At 29.2% G+C, this 13,995-nt stretch overlaps 1 protein-coding gene across 2 annotated transcripts in view; it reads right to left on the bottom strand.

The window, feature by feature from the left end:
* Positions 1-11,840: 11,840 nt before the first annotated feature.
* Positions 11,841-13,995, bottom strand: part of LOC142321013 (limbic system-associated membrane protein-like) — a 1,017,196-nt gene continuing 1,015,041 nt past the window's right edge. For both annotated transcript variants that reach the window (XM_075359008.1, XM_075359007.1), the window contains exon 8: positions 11,841-12,228. Coding sequence is in view for 1 of the 2 variants with exons in the window: in XM_075359007.1 (XP_075215122.1) it covers positions 12,201-12,228 (28 nt within the window). In the remaining variant the exon portion in view is untranslated. The remainder of the gene's footprint in view (positions 12,229-13,995) is intronic.

Below are 13,995 nucleotides of genomic sequence, written 5' to 3'. Positions count from 1 at the left end.
GTAAGTACAAATATTCTGTATATGAGCCAAATCGGGTCATATTATTTATATATGTATAGGATAAACAGTTTTTGAAATATTTAGCTTTACGCTTGTTTTAGCGCCTTTTAATGCCAGTTTGTTTATATTTTGTTTTTCATATAGCAAAATTAATATATTTCTATTTTTTACGAACAAAAATACCCGTGAAAATTTGCACATAATTTTTATACGTTTAACGTATTAAATGTTATGCTTATTTCAGTTATTAATTGCATTTTTAGTTTTATTTTATTTTTGTAACTTACAATAATTGTAAAACGCTACTACAATGTTGTATAAAACCTTAAAAATATTAATAAGAAATTTAATCTTTTAAAAGAAATAAATATTTTAAATTTGCAGTAACTTTTTCGCGGAAAACCAGAGTAGTGATTTTTATTGGCTGTTATCAGTAAACACTGAGGTTAAATTATCGAAAGATAACACTTGAACAACGCGTAGAAATTATAAAAACAACAATAAACGAGTTTTCGAAAAAAATCATATTTTGAGATGAGGCACATTTTATTTTTACCGGCTTTCTCAATAAACAGAATTGTCAAATTTGGGGATCAGAAAATCCAAAAAAATATTGAAATACATCCTCGACGGGTTTCGGTTTGGTGCGGATTTTTGGTTGGGATTGACTGGAGCTTACTTCTTCGAAAATGAAAAAGGTGATGCTGTTATCGTCAATGGAGTTCGATATCGTGAGATGATTTTTAACATTTTTGTATGCCCTAAAATTAATGATATGGATATGGAAGATATGTGGTTTCAACAAGACGGTGCAACATGTCACACTTTCAATGTAACCATACTGTTATTGTAAGATAAAGTTAAGTCGTGTTATCTCGTACTGAGGTGATGTGAACTGACCGCCAAGATCATGCGACTTGGACACCGTTTTGACGTTTTTCTTTAAGGTTATCTTAAGGATTAACTGTACTTCAATAAGCCACAAAAAATTCGAGGACCTCGAAGAAGAAACTCGACATAACATTGTCGACATTTCCCAGCAATTATGTTTTGGAAAATTTTGTCAAAAGAGTGAAGATGTGCAGCCAAAGTCGAGTTGCTCGTTTGAAAGATGTGCTGTATCAAACATAACCTCCATGTCTCTCCCTACTTTCTAATAAAACAAAAATATTATCAATTATCAACTAAAAAAATATGTTTTATTAAAAAATTATAATGTCAGCACTGTTTGGGACATATTTAATATAATAAAGTATCGTAAATACGGTACTTAAGCTATTACTTTAATAATTTTAAATTATAAAATTTAAACCTTTTAATTATTGGAATATTAAAAGTAAATTATACTTTAAAATGTAGTGGAATTATTTTATAACTACACATTAATATGTATTACTTAAAAAAACACTTACGTTATGATGAAAAATATGTATTACAATTAATAGCGTTAAAAACGATTAAAGGGAATTTCAGCAAGGGAGAACCAATGAGTAATCTTTTCTCGTAATTATCAGTCGTTTATCACACGACTGATAAAGTGAAAGACATTTTAAAAAAGGGTAGGACAGACCAAGTAATAATTTCAGGCGGATTGACATCTTTATTGCAACCGCTAGATGTCTGTATTAATAAACCGTTTAAATCTGCATTAAAACAACTGTACAGTAGATGGATGCCTGATGAAAATTTCTTTCTCACGCCTACAGGAAGAATCAAACGCCGGATTTTAACCAGATTTGTGTTTGGATAAAAGATGCTTGGGAATGTATTTCCACAGAATTAGTAAGGAAAAGTTTTAAATATCTAATGAACTTGATGGTAGTGAAGACGATAACCTTCGGCAGAGCGACGTGGAGTCTACCGGTAACTCTGCTACAGAAATTGACTGTGATAGTGATTAATTAAAAATATAATCCCATATTAAAAAGTATATTGAAATGATCCTTTTCAACATGATACTTTCTTTTCGTTTTACTGGCCTACTGATTCTGAACTAAACTAGTACCTAGGTAATTAATTATTAATGTAATATTAATATTGCAATTTAAACTAATTAAATGCTTTACTTTTAGAACATTTTCGTATTTACGGATTTTTTATCATATCTGCTGCACTTTAAAATACGGTATATACTCGATTTTTTTTAGATTTTCGGTCCGGAAAATCGAGGTGCGGAGCTTATTTGGTGGCGGGGGGTACTCGAATAAATACGGTATTTTAATGATGTACAGAAAAATTAGGTTTCATTGAATATTGATAAAATGTTTCTTTGTCTTCATATTTGATAATATTTCTTCAGTAAAATATTTACTTAATTTTAACTCCGCTTTCTTAATTTTAGTTTTATAATTTCTCTTTTAAAAAGTTTACAATTACCCAATTTGTATGGATTTATTTTCTTTTGTAATGGTTTAGAATAAAGGTTGTTCTCTTTATTGCTTGATGTAGCACTTTGATTAGCTTCAGTACAAATTCTTGATAATGAACACGCTTCAATCCTTCTCAAAGTTCACATCGCAGAAGCCTATAAATCCAGTCCCTCTCTCACTTCCCACAATCTGTAATTTTTTTAGCTTTTCTATTCTTCCTTTACTTTTCATTACCATTACTCTTTACTGTTTACTTCCATTAATTTAGTTTTCCTTTATTTATTTTCATCCATTCTCATTTCTTCCTCCAGAGCTGTTAATAATCTTTCATCGGCTAGAATTACCATTTAATCAGCAAACGTTATGCAACTTAATTTTGTTTTCCTAAACAATCCTTCTTATAATATATTCAAGAACTTAACTTCAATGTAAATATTGAACAGTATCGGTGAGAGGGAGCATCCTTTCCTAACACCTCGACCTAGACCCACTCATTCAGTCATATTCTTACTTTCATTGCTGCTGTTGTTTCATATATAATCCTATAATTAACCTTTGGTCTTTCTATTCAACTTTTTTCTCTTTAAGAATTTCCATAATTTTCCCCATTTGACTATCAAATACCTTCTCTAATTCTATAAAACCCAAACTCATTAGAAGAAATAATGGTTAATTATATCTGATTATATATCCGTTCAAAGAGAAAAAAGTTACTTAAAGTATCAATGCAAAATACTTCACATTATTTTTTATTGCAAACGTAAACAAATTAAAAACATAAATATTTTTTTAATTTATTTACAAATCATTAAAAGTAACTAAGTTAAAGTTCAAACATATATTATTACGTTAAAAATATATCTCATATCTTAGAAATGATTACATCTCTTGACTAAACGAATTAAAAAAGTGAGTGGATTTGAATCACTTTCTCTATAAATCAATAATGGTAAAAATTACACATCATATATTTCGAAAGGGACTAATCTCTTTCAACTTAAAAATAAAGCAATAACTTATAATACAACATTATTTATAATCAAAAGTTAGAACCCAGAAAAAAAACTAGGATCGGTAGGTTTAGCGAGGGGTGGAAAGACCTTTAAGCACCATTTGATTTCAGAAGTATTATAGTGTTATAATTTTTAATAGAAAAATTCTTTTTCAAGCCATCTAGAATAAAAATATCAGCATCCACGATAGAGTAGAAGGATGCTGGGATAGGAAAGAAAAATGTTATCAATAGTGTAATCTCTTCTGGTTCAGTGCTTTGACGTCAAGTATTTTGCCCCTTACCTCAGCTTAATATTATTAATATCTATCGCTATTTTTAAATATGATTAATATTTCTTCGTTGAAAATATCAGTAAAAAAAACCTCAGTATCAATATCTGGGAAGGAAAACTGAATCGTTGAGGATATTTATATTCGTTACACTAGGTCTGTAAACTTCGTCTAAAGAAAATGAAGTTGAACAATTTATTTTTATGAATAGATGTGGCATAAAGCTCGAAGTAAAGTTCTATTTTGGATATTATGTCCCGTTTTGAACTTAAACGAATTTATTACAGAAACTGAATCAGATCTCCCGTATAAAATACAGATACAATTATTTATCTTATACATTATACAACTGAATATCTATAATTTTTTTTTGCAATAAGATTGCCAAATTAACGGTTAGATAGAAACAAATTTTTCTCTTGCATACTTCTTAGTCGAAGTATAACTTTACTCCGTAGTATGTACGAAATGAAACAATGTGCTATAAGTTCTTGCGAAGCGCTATAAGTTGTTTACGAAACAATTCCACACGAAACTAAGTAAACATAAAAACAAACTCATCACCGACTTTACTATCTTTACATTCCTGACAGTTCCATACGACGATTGAGAAGGACTTGCACTTAAAAACTAATTGAATTACTAATTTATGAAATTTTAGGGTTACAATGATTAAATTATGAATAAATTTCTATCGCTGCAAAAAGTGAACCATGCTCTATTTATTAATAATCAATTTATTTTTTAATTTTATACATTTTTTACAGAAAAAAACAAAGTTGACAAGTTAAAAATCTATTTAAATCAAAGGGAGGATCTATTATAAGAATTTTTTATACATCTGTTCTCGTTAAAAAAACGTATTTAAAATTTAACAAAATTTTTTGTACCTTACTGGGAATAAGTTTTACTTCCTTGTACAGAAATAAAGAAAGTATTGCGATCGCAAAAAATTTCGGTTTTCAGATTTCAACGGAAATATACATTTTGAGCATCCCTGAATCCATTTCGACTCGTTTCGGCGTGACGTTTGTACGTACGTACGTTTGTATCACGCATAACTAAAAAAAACGATTAGCCGTAAGATGTTGAAATTTTGGATTTAGGACTGTTGTAACATCTAATTGCGTAGTTTTACGATAAATTAGAATTCAATAAGTTATTACTGAAATAAAATTTTATGAATTTTTTATATGCTTTAAAAATGTGTATATGTAATTTAATAATCATACAGGAAGTCATGTGCTGTCCAAATCACATTTTTTTAGAAGAATGAGGAATATTTCATAAAATTTTTAAATGGGATTTAGTGACATCACATTCTAAAATTAATTTCTGTATAATTTTATTTTGTAACATTTCAAAACAGTGAATTAAAAAAATTCGGATTTATTCTATAGTTTAATTATTAAAATAAAAAGTCAATTAAATTTTAATAATATTATCTTCTTTATTCCTGATAAGAAAACTTCAATAAAACTTTTAGTTAGCAACAAAAAAATTATATTTATTTCGGAAAAAAGAATAAAAATAAATTTTTTTGTTTAATACTTCCGAAATAATAATAAAGTTAAAAATGAATATAAAGCTTATTAATTATACTCAATCTGTTGGCCTTAGTAGGACGCTAAATAGTAAAATATTTATTTTTGATATTCCAGTTAATGAATTATTACTTGATCCCTAACCATACTTGAAAATTCTTAGAAAAAATCCCATTTTTATAGTGTTATCCTGTGATAATATAAGGTGATAGATTCTTTTATATATAATGTGATTTATTGGGAAAACAATACAAATTGAATTTTAATTCAGTTTTAACCTCACACAAGTCATCTGAATCAACTGTTTAGGTGAAATAATAAATACATAAATGTAACGTTTAAAAGTATTAATTTCGTAATAGGACACAGAATTCTGTTTCTAAAGGAAGAAGTGTGTAATATCATGACATTAACATAAATCTTATCACCTAAATTATAGAAGAAAATTAGTATAAAACCAACAATAATAATAAAATCGAGTTATTATTAAATACAGTACAAATCTATAGTTCTGATATTTCCATCGAATTCGAGGAGGTTAAACTCGCGGTCTTTGCAATAAATAGATGGAAAATGGCTCACATCAGTGAGCGAGTGTTAATGTCAAATTACAATGAAATAAACATCCTGGCCCCTGAAGCAAATTATAAATACCTAGGAATTCTTCAGGCGGATAACATTTAGCAAACGAAGTAAAAGCCAGAATAAGTGAGGAATATATCAGGAAAATTAAGAAAGTGTTAAAATTAAAACTAAATGTTGGAAATATCATTAAAGCCTTGAAGACCTCGGCTGTGCTTATTGTTAGGTTTGTTGGTGGAATAGTCAACTGGACATAGCTGAATTAGAGAACCCACACCTCAAAACTCGTAAGATAAGAGAATTAATATTGCCCTAACAAAATGACAATAATAATATTTTCCTAACAAAATGACAATGATCGGCTGTACTTACCTAGAAATGAAGGAGGAAGAGGCACGATCCAAGTGCAGTGATCAGTAGAGAAAGAAAAGCGAGCACTGACGGAATATATTGAAGGAAGTCAAAGAAGGGACTCTAAAAGGTAAACGAAGTAAGAAGTAATATAACAGTCAAATCGTAAATAGCAGAAGAGAAAGATGGCAGAGTAAAACCACGTACTGCCAGAATATTAACAACATTGAAGAGGGCAGCAACAGCAATAAACATGGCAGTGACTGAAGAAAGGAACATTGAAGAAAGAAACAGTAGGCCTTATACTAGAGCACTAGATCAAGCACTGCTTACCAATAACATCAAAACCAAAATCGATAAGACTCAAAGTGAGAGCAAATGTCGACTGTGCAAAAAGGCTGAAGAGACAATTTAACACCTAATTTTTAACTACAAGAAAATCGCACAAAAGATCTATTTAGAGAGGCTTAACAAAGTAACCACCATCATTCATTGGCACTTATGTAGGAAGTATGAGATAGGATTAAGCAAAAAGTGGTGAGAACATCAGCCAGGCAAAACAGTTGAAAATGACCAGATGAAGATCATCTGGAACTTCAGAATTCAAACTGAACGCCACTTGGAGCACAACATACCAAACATCACTGTAATGGGAGAAAAACGCGTATGGATAATAATACCGCTATTTCCGGTGATAGTCGACTTCAAGAAAAAGAACTTGAAAAAATAACATGATGGAAACTGAAATGCAACGATTATGGAAAAATATTACTATAGTACCAGTAGTAATAGGCGCCCTAGGAGCTACACCAGCAAGCCTACAAAAAAACTTAAAATTTATTGGCCTACAAGATTTAACATCACAATTGCAGAAACATCACTTCTTGGAATTACGCCATAATTCGACGATACCTTTGAGATTCCTAGGACCTTGGTTAGGATTTATGTCTCAAACTTCTAAAACCGGTCAAATAATTTGACTGTGTGTAGTAATGTATAATAATAATAATAACTACAACAATAAGACCATTGGCAGCAGTAATATTATTAATTTAGCTAATTGAATTTCAAAAGAGGATCCTTAAAAATATAGGTACAAAAATAAACAAATCGTTTGCTTTGTATTTTCAAGAGAGTAACTTTGTTATGAAACTCAGAACACTTTTACTTGCCGTATCTAAAAAAAAAACAACTAAATTCAACTTCCCAAAAAATCCTTAACCACTATCAACGTTTACAGTTTATTTGCCACTAAGCAAACCTTATTTCCATATCTGAAGATAATAATTTTTAAACAAAGTTATTTCATCAGAAATCATTGTTATGATGATTCCTGTATAATTTAAAGATCTCTGGTGTAAATCAAAGTCAATTAAAGTTATTTGGATATGGATATGTATACACTTCCATTTATATATGTAAATCGTTTTTAGAATTGATTAACGACACTAATTAATGTCATGGGTATGATTCTTCTCAAGATATATTGCCAAACAGTTATTTAAAGACTTTCAACAATGTTTATCCAATATGATAAATTTGGGTAATTATGATATGATCCTCCTTTTCTAATCTTAATGAAATATGGAAAAAACCTACTTAAAAAAAAAAAAAATAATAAGAGTGAAATAAATCTCACAATAATACTTTGTCCAAAATTATGTAAAAACGGCAAATTTAGGTAGGCCTACATTGTCCCCTTCTAAACATAAACCTAAACATACATTGTCTCCATTGTCTCCAAGTTTAAATTCTACACTATCACTTTTTAAAAGTTATTTGAACTTAGTTACCACGTATTATACAGAAATTGGAGTATTCTGTATGTTTCTGTAAGGCACTGTAAGATGTAAAGACATCTGCAGATTGTGGTCGTGCGAAAAAAAAAAATTGGGATATTTAAAAGTAACTTATGATTTATTCGAATTTCTACTGTTGCGGAACAAGTACGTCCTTCCATCATGTAAGGATTATCGGGTTTCAAGGTACAGATTATCGGGATTCAAGTACAAATTTTTCACACCTATATCGTTACGTATGAATATTTACTAAGTTTCATTATCCAACATTAGGACAATTCACATTTTATTGCGCATTCACAGACAAAATGCCTTTTAATTTCGTTTTGATGGTTGTGGATGTGGAAATGCATTACAATACACATCTATCTTTGTTTTTCTGTTTCGCCATCGGAACCACCGTAAGGCATTACTTCAGAGGATGAATTGTATGAATGTAAATCAAGTGTAGTCTTGTACAGTATCAGGTCGACCATTCCTAACCTGAGGGTTCCTGACCTGTTGGGATTCAGTTAACCACACAACTGAAACCCAACCACCAAAGAGCATTGTATTCATCGGTATCGGTATTTGAATACCAGATCATGGATACCATGATCTATCATTCAAATCCGTGTAAAAGTACTGCCTTTACTAGGATTCGAACCTTAGAACTCTCGACTTTGAAATCAGCTGATTTATGATGACGAGTTCACCAGTAGACCAATCCGGTGGGTTAATACACATACATTATCTACTAAACTTTGTTATTATTATTAGGTGGATTATTATTATTATCAGGTGGATATTTGGATTTTCTTTTCTTTTCCTGTATTTTTTATTTTTCTTTCTTGCATTATAGTCTAGACTAATCGTTCTCCCCCTATTAAGATCCAAATATTTCATTAATTAAAATTTAATTTGGCTGTAGCTCTGGAACCAATGAAAATAATTACCACTTATGATACATCGTCGAAATGCTCTCAATGAGGTCTTATTACTGCAGTTAAGAAAAAGTTCAAAATACAACTTTTTTTTTATTTTGGGTTTTTTTAGACACTTTTGGTTCAGTCAACTGCAATCAAAAGGGGCAGGTGCACAATTAGATGTTACAACAGTCCTAAAATATAAATTTTAACATCCTACGGCTAATCGTTTTTGAGTTATGCGAGATATGTACCTACATACATACACACAGACGTCACGCCGAAACTAGTCAAAATGGATTCAGAGATGGTCAAAATAGATATTTCCGTCGAAATCTGAAAACCTAAATTATTCGCGATCACAATACTTTCTTTACTTTGTAGAAGGAAGTAAAAATTAAATTTTTTTTTCACTTACTACTTTTTCGTATTTTAGTACGCCCTGTACTAAAACGCCTGCCTGTTGTGCAGTCTCTCTGCTTCTACAAAACCGAGTTTTAAATGTTAAAATAATTAAAAAATTGATTAAAATGTTAAAACTGTAAAGGTAGATGTTTACTTCTCAGGATTAAAATAAAATGAACTACTCTTTTGCTACTGCTGGTCTGTTGGAAGACAATAAAACTAAAAATTGGATACCAAGAATGTATTTTAAATTAATATTCCAACCTAAATACGACTACCTATAATTACCGTAAGGTAATTATAGATTCGCGAAGAGATCAAACGATTCGGTTCAAATTAGAAACGGTTAGGTAATCACGTGAACTTTCTAGCAGTTATTCTCCTAAACAAGTGCAAGGACGCCTGGCGACTGAAACGCATACATGTGCTGGATTTAAGGGAATATGAGCGACACTTAAGTCGGTTCAATCATCACTTTTTAGAAATTGTAGACCTGAGACTGTACAAAACTACACTTCACTTACACTCATTCATTCTCTGAAGAAATACCTGACGGTGATTCCCAGAGGCTAAACAGAAAAAAATGTATATATATATATATATATATATATATATATATATATATCAGATTGTGATGAGAATCTTTCTATGCCTTGATGAGGAACTTAGCTTCTTTCCGTATATCTTCATGAGCTTATTATGTTACTATTTGTTTGTCTTTACCTATTTAATGGTGTAATACATTTTTTTTATTTATTTATTTAGATCTTTGTGAACGCTTGTACCTATTTAATCTTATTCAATGCGAGTATGTTTATATATATACGTACTTTTTTATATATTTATGTATATGTACATTTTATTGAGGGCATTCATTGGAAACACCTCATGTGCTTTATGCAATACGATTTTTCTTTGCAGAAAGACTTTTTGTAGTTTCTTACTCAAAACCTATTATAAACAAACAAATTAAGAGGCAAAAAAAAACCTTTAATTAATTTATTTGGTTCACACTATAATCATTCTCGGAAGCTACGTGTTTTATTATAATACTTAATTGTATAAATTCTATACCAGAAGCGCAGACATTGTGAAAATATTCACTGAAGACTGTAAAAAATAAAAAAACATCGATGAAATAAAGTTTTCATATCCTTAATAAACTTAACACACACACCCACACACCCACCCACACACACACACACACAGAGAGAGAGAGAAAGAGAGAGAGATTACTTAAGTGAGATGTTTTATTAGACATCGACTAATGCGTCCTGTCACTGGCAAGGAAGATTGCCAGAGTTCTGAATATCTCACCCTTAAATAACTAATTTCAGAATATTTAGCTTGGACCTTGGATCTTTTAAAACATAAACAGAATTAGTTGGTGTCAAATAATATATGAGAATAATATTGGTATTTATAATGTGGACGAAGTGTTTGAAGCATTTTCGGTTTGCAACCCGAAAACGTTATCTTGTCATGTCATTTGGACATGACAAGATAACGTACTTAATCTCGAACGGTAGTATTGCAAAGTAACCATACGTTTTTAAACTACAAAGGGGTTTTTACTTCTTTTTGGGGCCGATTTACTTTTAATATGGACATAATTACATGAAAAAATCAGGTAGAATTTCACCCCTGTATTTCTTCCCTCATTTTTGTGCGGATAATTCTGATCATCTTCGACATCCATCGCGTGCCACGCCCATTCGATCTGCAACATAGTCACAATGATGTTATCGGGGATAAGGTACCAAATTCTCTCATACATGCTTCCTGGTGCTCTAAAAGAGATCGCACTCGAACACCATCTGTTCTGCGGTGTCCTTCCTTCCACAATTATTGCACTCGTAGTAGTATCTTAATAATCGCACAGTATTAGTATCCTTTAAAACAAACATGTTCGATCAGGAACTGAGTCAACTTATATCCCAATACCCCGTAATTGCGGTCCAGCTATCTTTGAAGGTCCGGGTTGAGTCTTTAGGTTCATCTACCCTTCAGATGGCTAGTACTTTTATGACACTGCATTAGTAGTATAATGGTAAAATAAGAGTTTTATTTTCAATATAAAAAAGTATTTAAAAAAGATTTTTTGTAGCACAGTTGAACTTGTATGCGTTCTTAAAGATTATTAAAAATTAATAACGTCATGGTTTTTATTATAAATAAACTGATAAACCTCAGTTACTAAAAAAGTTACAATTAATCGGTTTAGTAATTCTGTTTTTTAAAGACAGAAAAAGAATATGTACACACAATAATTATATTAGATAAATAATGACTGTAAATTTTTTTAATTAATTATAGGTATTTTACATCTTATGACGTTATTCATTTATTAAATTAAAAATGGGTAACCTTATTTGTTAGTTATTCTAATAAAAACATGCAAATAAACGATTTTGTGTAAAATTATACTCCGTTTTATTAAAACATAAACCCATAACCATATACATAATCATCTACAAGGTAAGTTAGATGAAAGTTAAAGAAATGGAAGAAAAAAACAATAAATATTTTAATTACTACTAAAAATTATACTAAAAAAAATAAATAAATAATAATTACAAAGTAATTATTTATTGGGGAAAACATTATAATATTCATGTTATAATAATAGTAATAATAATATTACCAATTATTATTATATTATTTACATTTTATATACACCACAATATAATAACACTGCCATCATTAATTAAAACATTTCACAAATTTAACATTTAATATTAATCTATTATAAATTAACTATACTTAAATTGTTAGTATCACCCAGTTTTCGAAAAAAAATTACCATAAACAGTTATTTTCTCACTCACATGTAGTTTTAAACTAAAATTTGATATTCCTTTGTTTCAGTAACATTATTTATAACTGCACTCACTGTACGTTTATACATTCAATTTATTTATACGGTTTCTTTTATTTTTACTTAGTTTTTTAAAAACAATATTAGTGTCCATTCAGCCACTTAGGTAATCTAAAAACAGAAAAAAGAAACAAAATGAAATTATAACATTAAAGTATAAACATGTTCAATTAGTTTTTAATTATTATTTTATCACACAATATATTTTATTAAAGAAATATAACATAAATTATATCTGTAGTGAAGAAGCTTGTAATCTACTTGTTACAAAGTTAAAATTTTTCCTTTTATTAAGTTTGATTACTATAAAATATATTCATTTGTCCCAACCACTACCGATTGCCAGCAGAACTAGAAGACATGAATTTTTGCCTTGGCACATTGGTAACAGGAAAGACATAATTTTATCATTTAATTTTCTGGCGTTTTATAAACTATTTTATTTTGTAAAATATGTAGATTCAAATAACTGTTTCAGCTTTTTCAAAGTTTTTTCTTAAAAAAAAAATAATTTTGAAATACACACTTAACGTTATATAAATTACAGGGTACATTAATAATAATTTATTGTAAAAATACTCAATTTTTTAATTTTCAGTTCATCTGGTACAAGTATTTCATTTAGTTATATTGATAGTATTAAAAAACGTTTGGTATTATTTGTAATAAGTATGTTCTTGCTTTCTGAAAATTTGACGAAATGGTATGATTCTTTGTTACAGTGCCATTATTTATTCATTCAAACGTAGTTTTTCATATTTTCTTTTATATTTTGCCACGGTTTTTTGTTAATGAATTTTTAAATACACTGTGTAAATATTTATGTAAAAGATAAATAATTAAATATGGATGAAGTGGAAAAATAATTTATGTTTTACCTAAGAAATTATAAGATTCAACTGCATAATTTAGTAAATCGATTTATTTTGTGACTTAAATTAAATTTCAGTTAATGTTTGGAATTTTCAAATGCTATCAAATAGAATATATTCCAAAAAAAAGATTTGTAAGAATCCAAATCTAATTTTAATCTTTGGTATAATAGGTCAAAATAATATAATAAAAAAAAAAAGAAAGAATAATACATGTAGCTGGAGTGAGTCATCTTTTCATTTCATACGTAGCAGTCAACGTGTTATTTACTATTAGTATAATATATAACTTGGTAGCGTGCTAGCATTTCATTAAAAAAAATATATATACCAGCAACCTTGTCCACTAAATTGCTTTAGACTGAATGAGAAAAATAAACAAAGAAATAAAGTAAAAATAAAGAAAATCCCGCATAAATCGTTTTTGTACTTATGAGTAAAAGTGTGTAAATATATTAAACGTGTTAAAATATATTAAATATGTAAATATATTATAACGGAGAATGAAAAAAACCTTTATTTTAGATTTTCTGTATACAGCAATAAAAATAAAATTCATTATTTATACATTCACCTGTTTTATTCCTATAAACGAATTTTTGTAATTTTTTCATGAAAAATGTGATATATAAATAAGCTAAGCCACGAAATACGTTACTATCTTTAAAGTTTTTTTGTAGAAAGATAACACGTTTAAGATGGTTAGCATTAAGGTTTCGTTATTGAATGCTACTGAACGGACGACAAAACTTGACAATAAACACACAATTGATATACAATAAACAGCAATAGTTAAATTAGAAAAAAAATCTAAAATGAGTGGAGAGCAACAAAAAAAGAACTACTGTAAAAATTTCCTTTTATTCGTCAGCTGTTTAATCGTTAATTGTTAAACTTAACGCGCGCGAGCGCTTTCTGAGTAACACTGATCTGTACTATTTGAGTTACTATGTAAATAGTCGCAAGGTATTTTTATAACATGTTTGAAGGTCAATAGCTCGCTTCA

This window comes from Lycorma delicatula, chromosome 3, assembly GCF_047948215.1.
Source record: "Lycorma delicatula isolate Av1 chromosome 3, ASM4794821v1, whole genome shotgun sequence".
Classification (NCBI taxonomy): Eukaryota; Metazoa; Arthropoda; class Insecta; order Hemiptera; family Fulgoridae; genus Lycorma; species Lycorma delicatula.
Note: the sequence above shows the minus strand (reverse complement) of the source record. Positions and strands in the feature narration are given on the sequence as shown.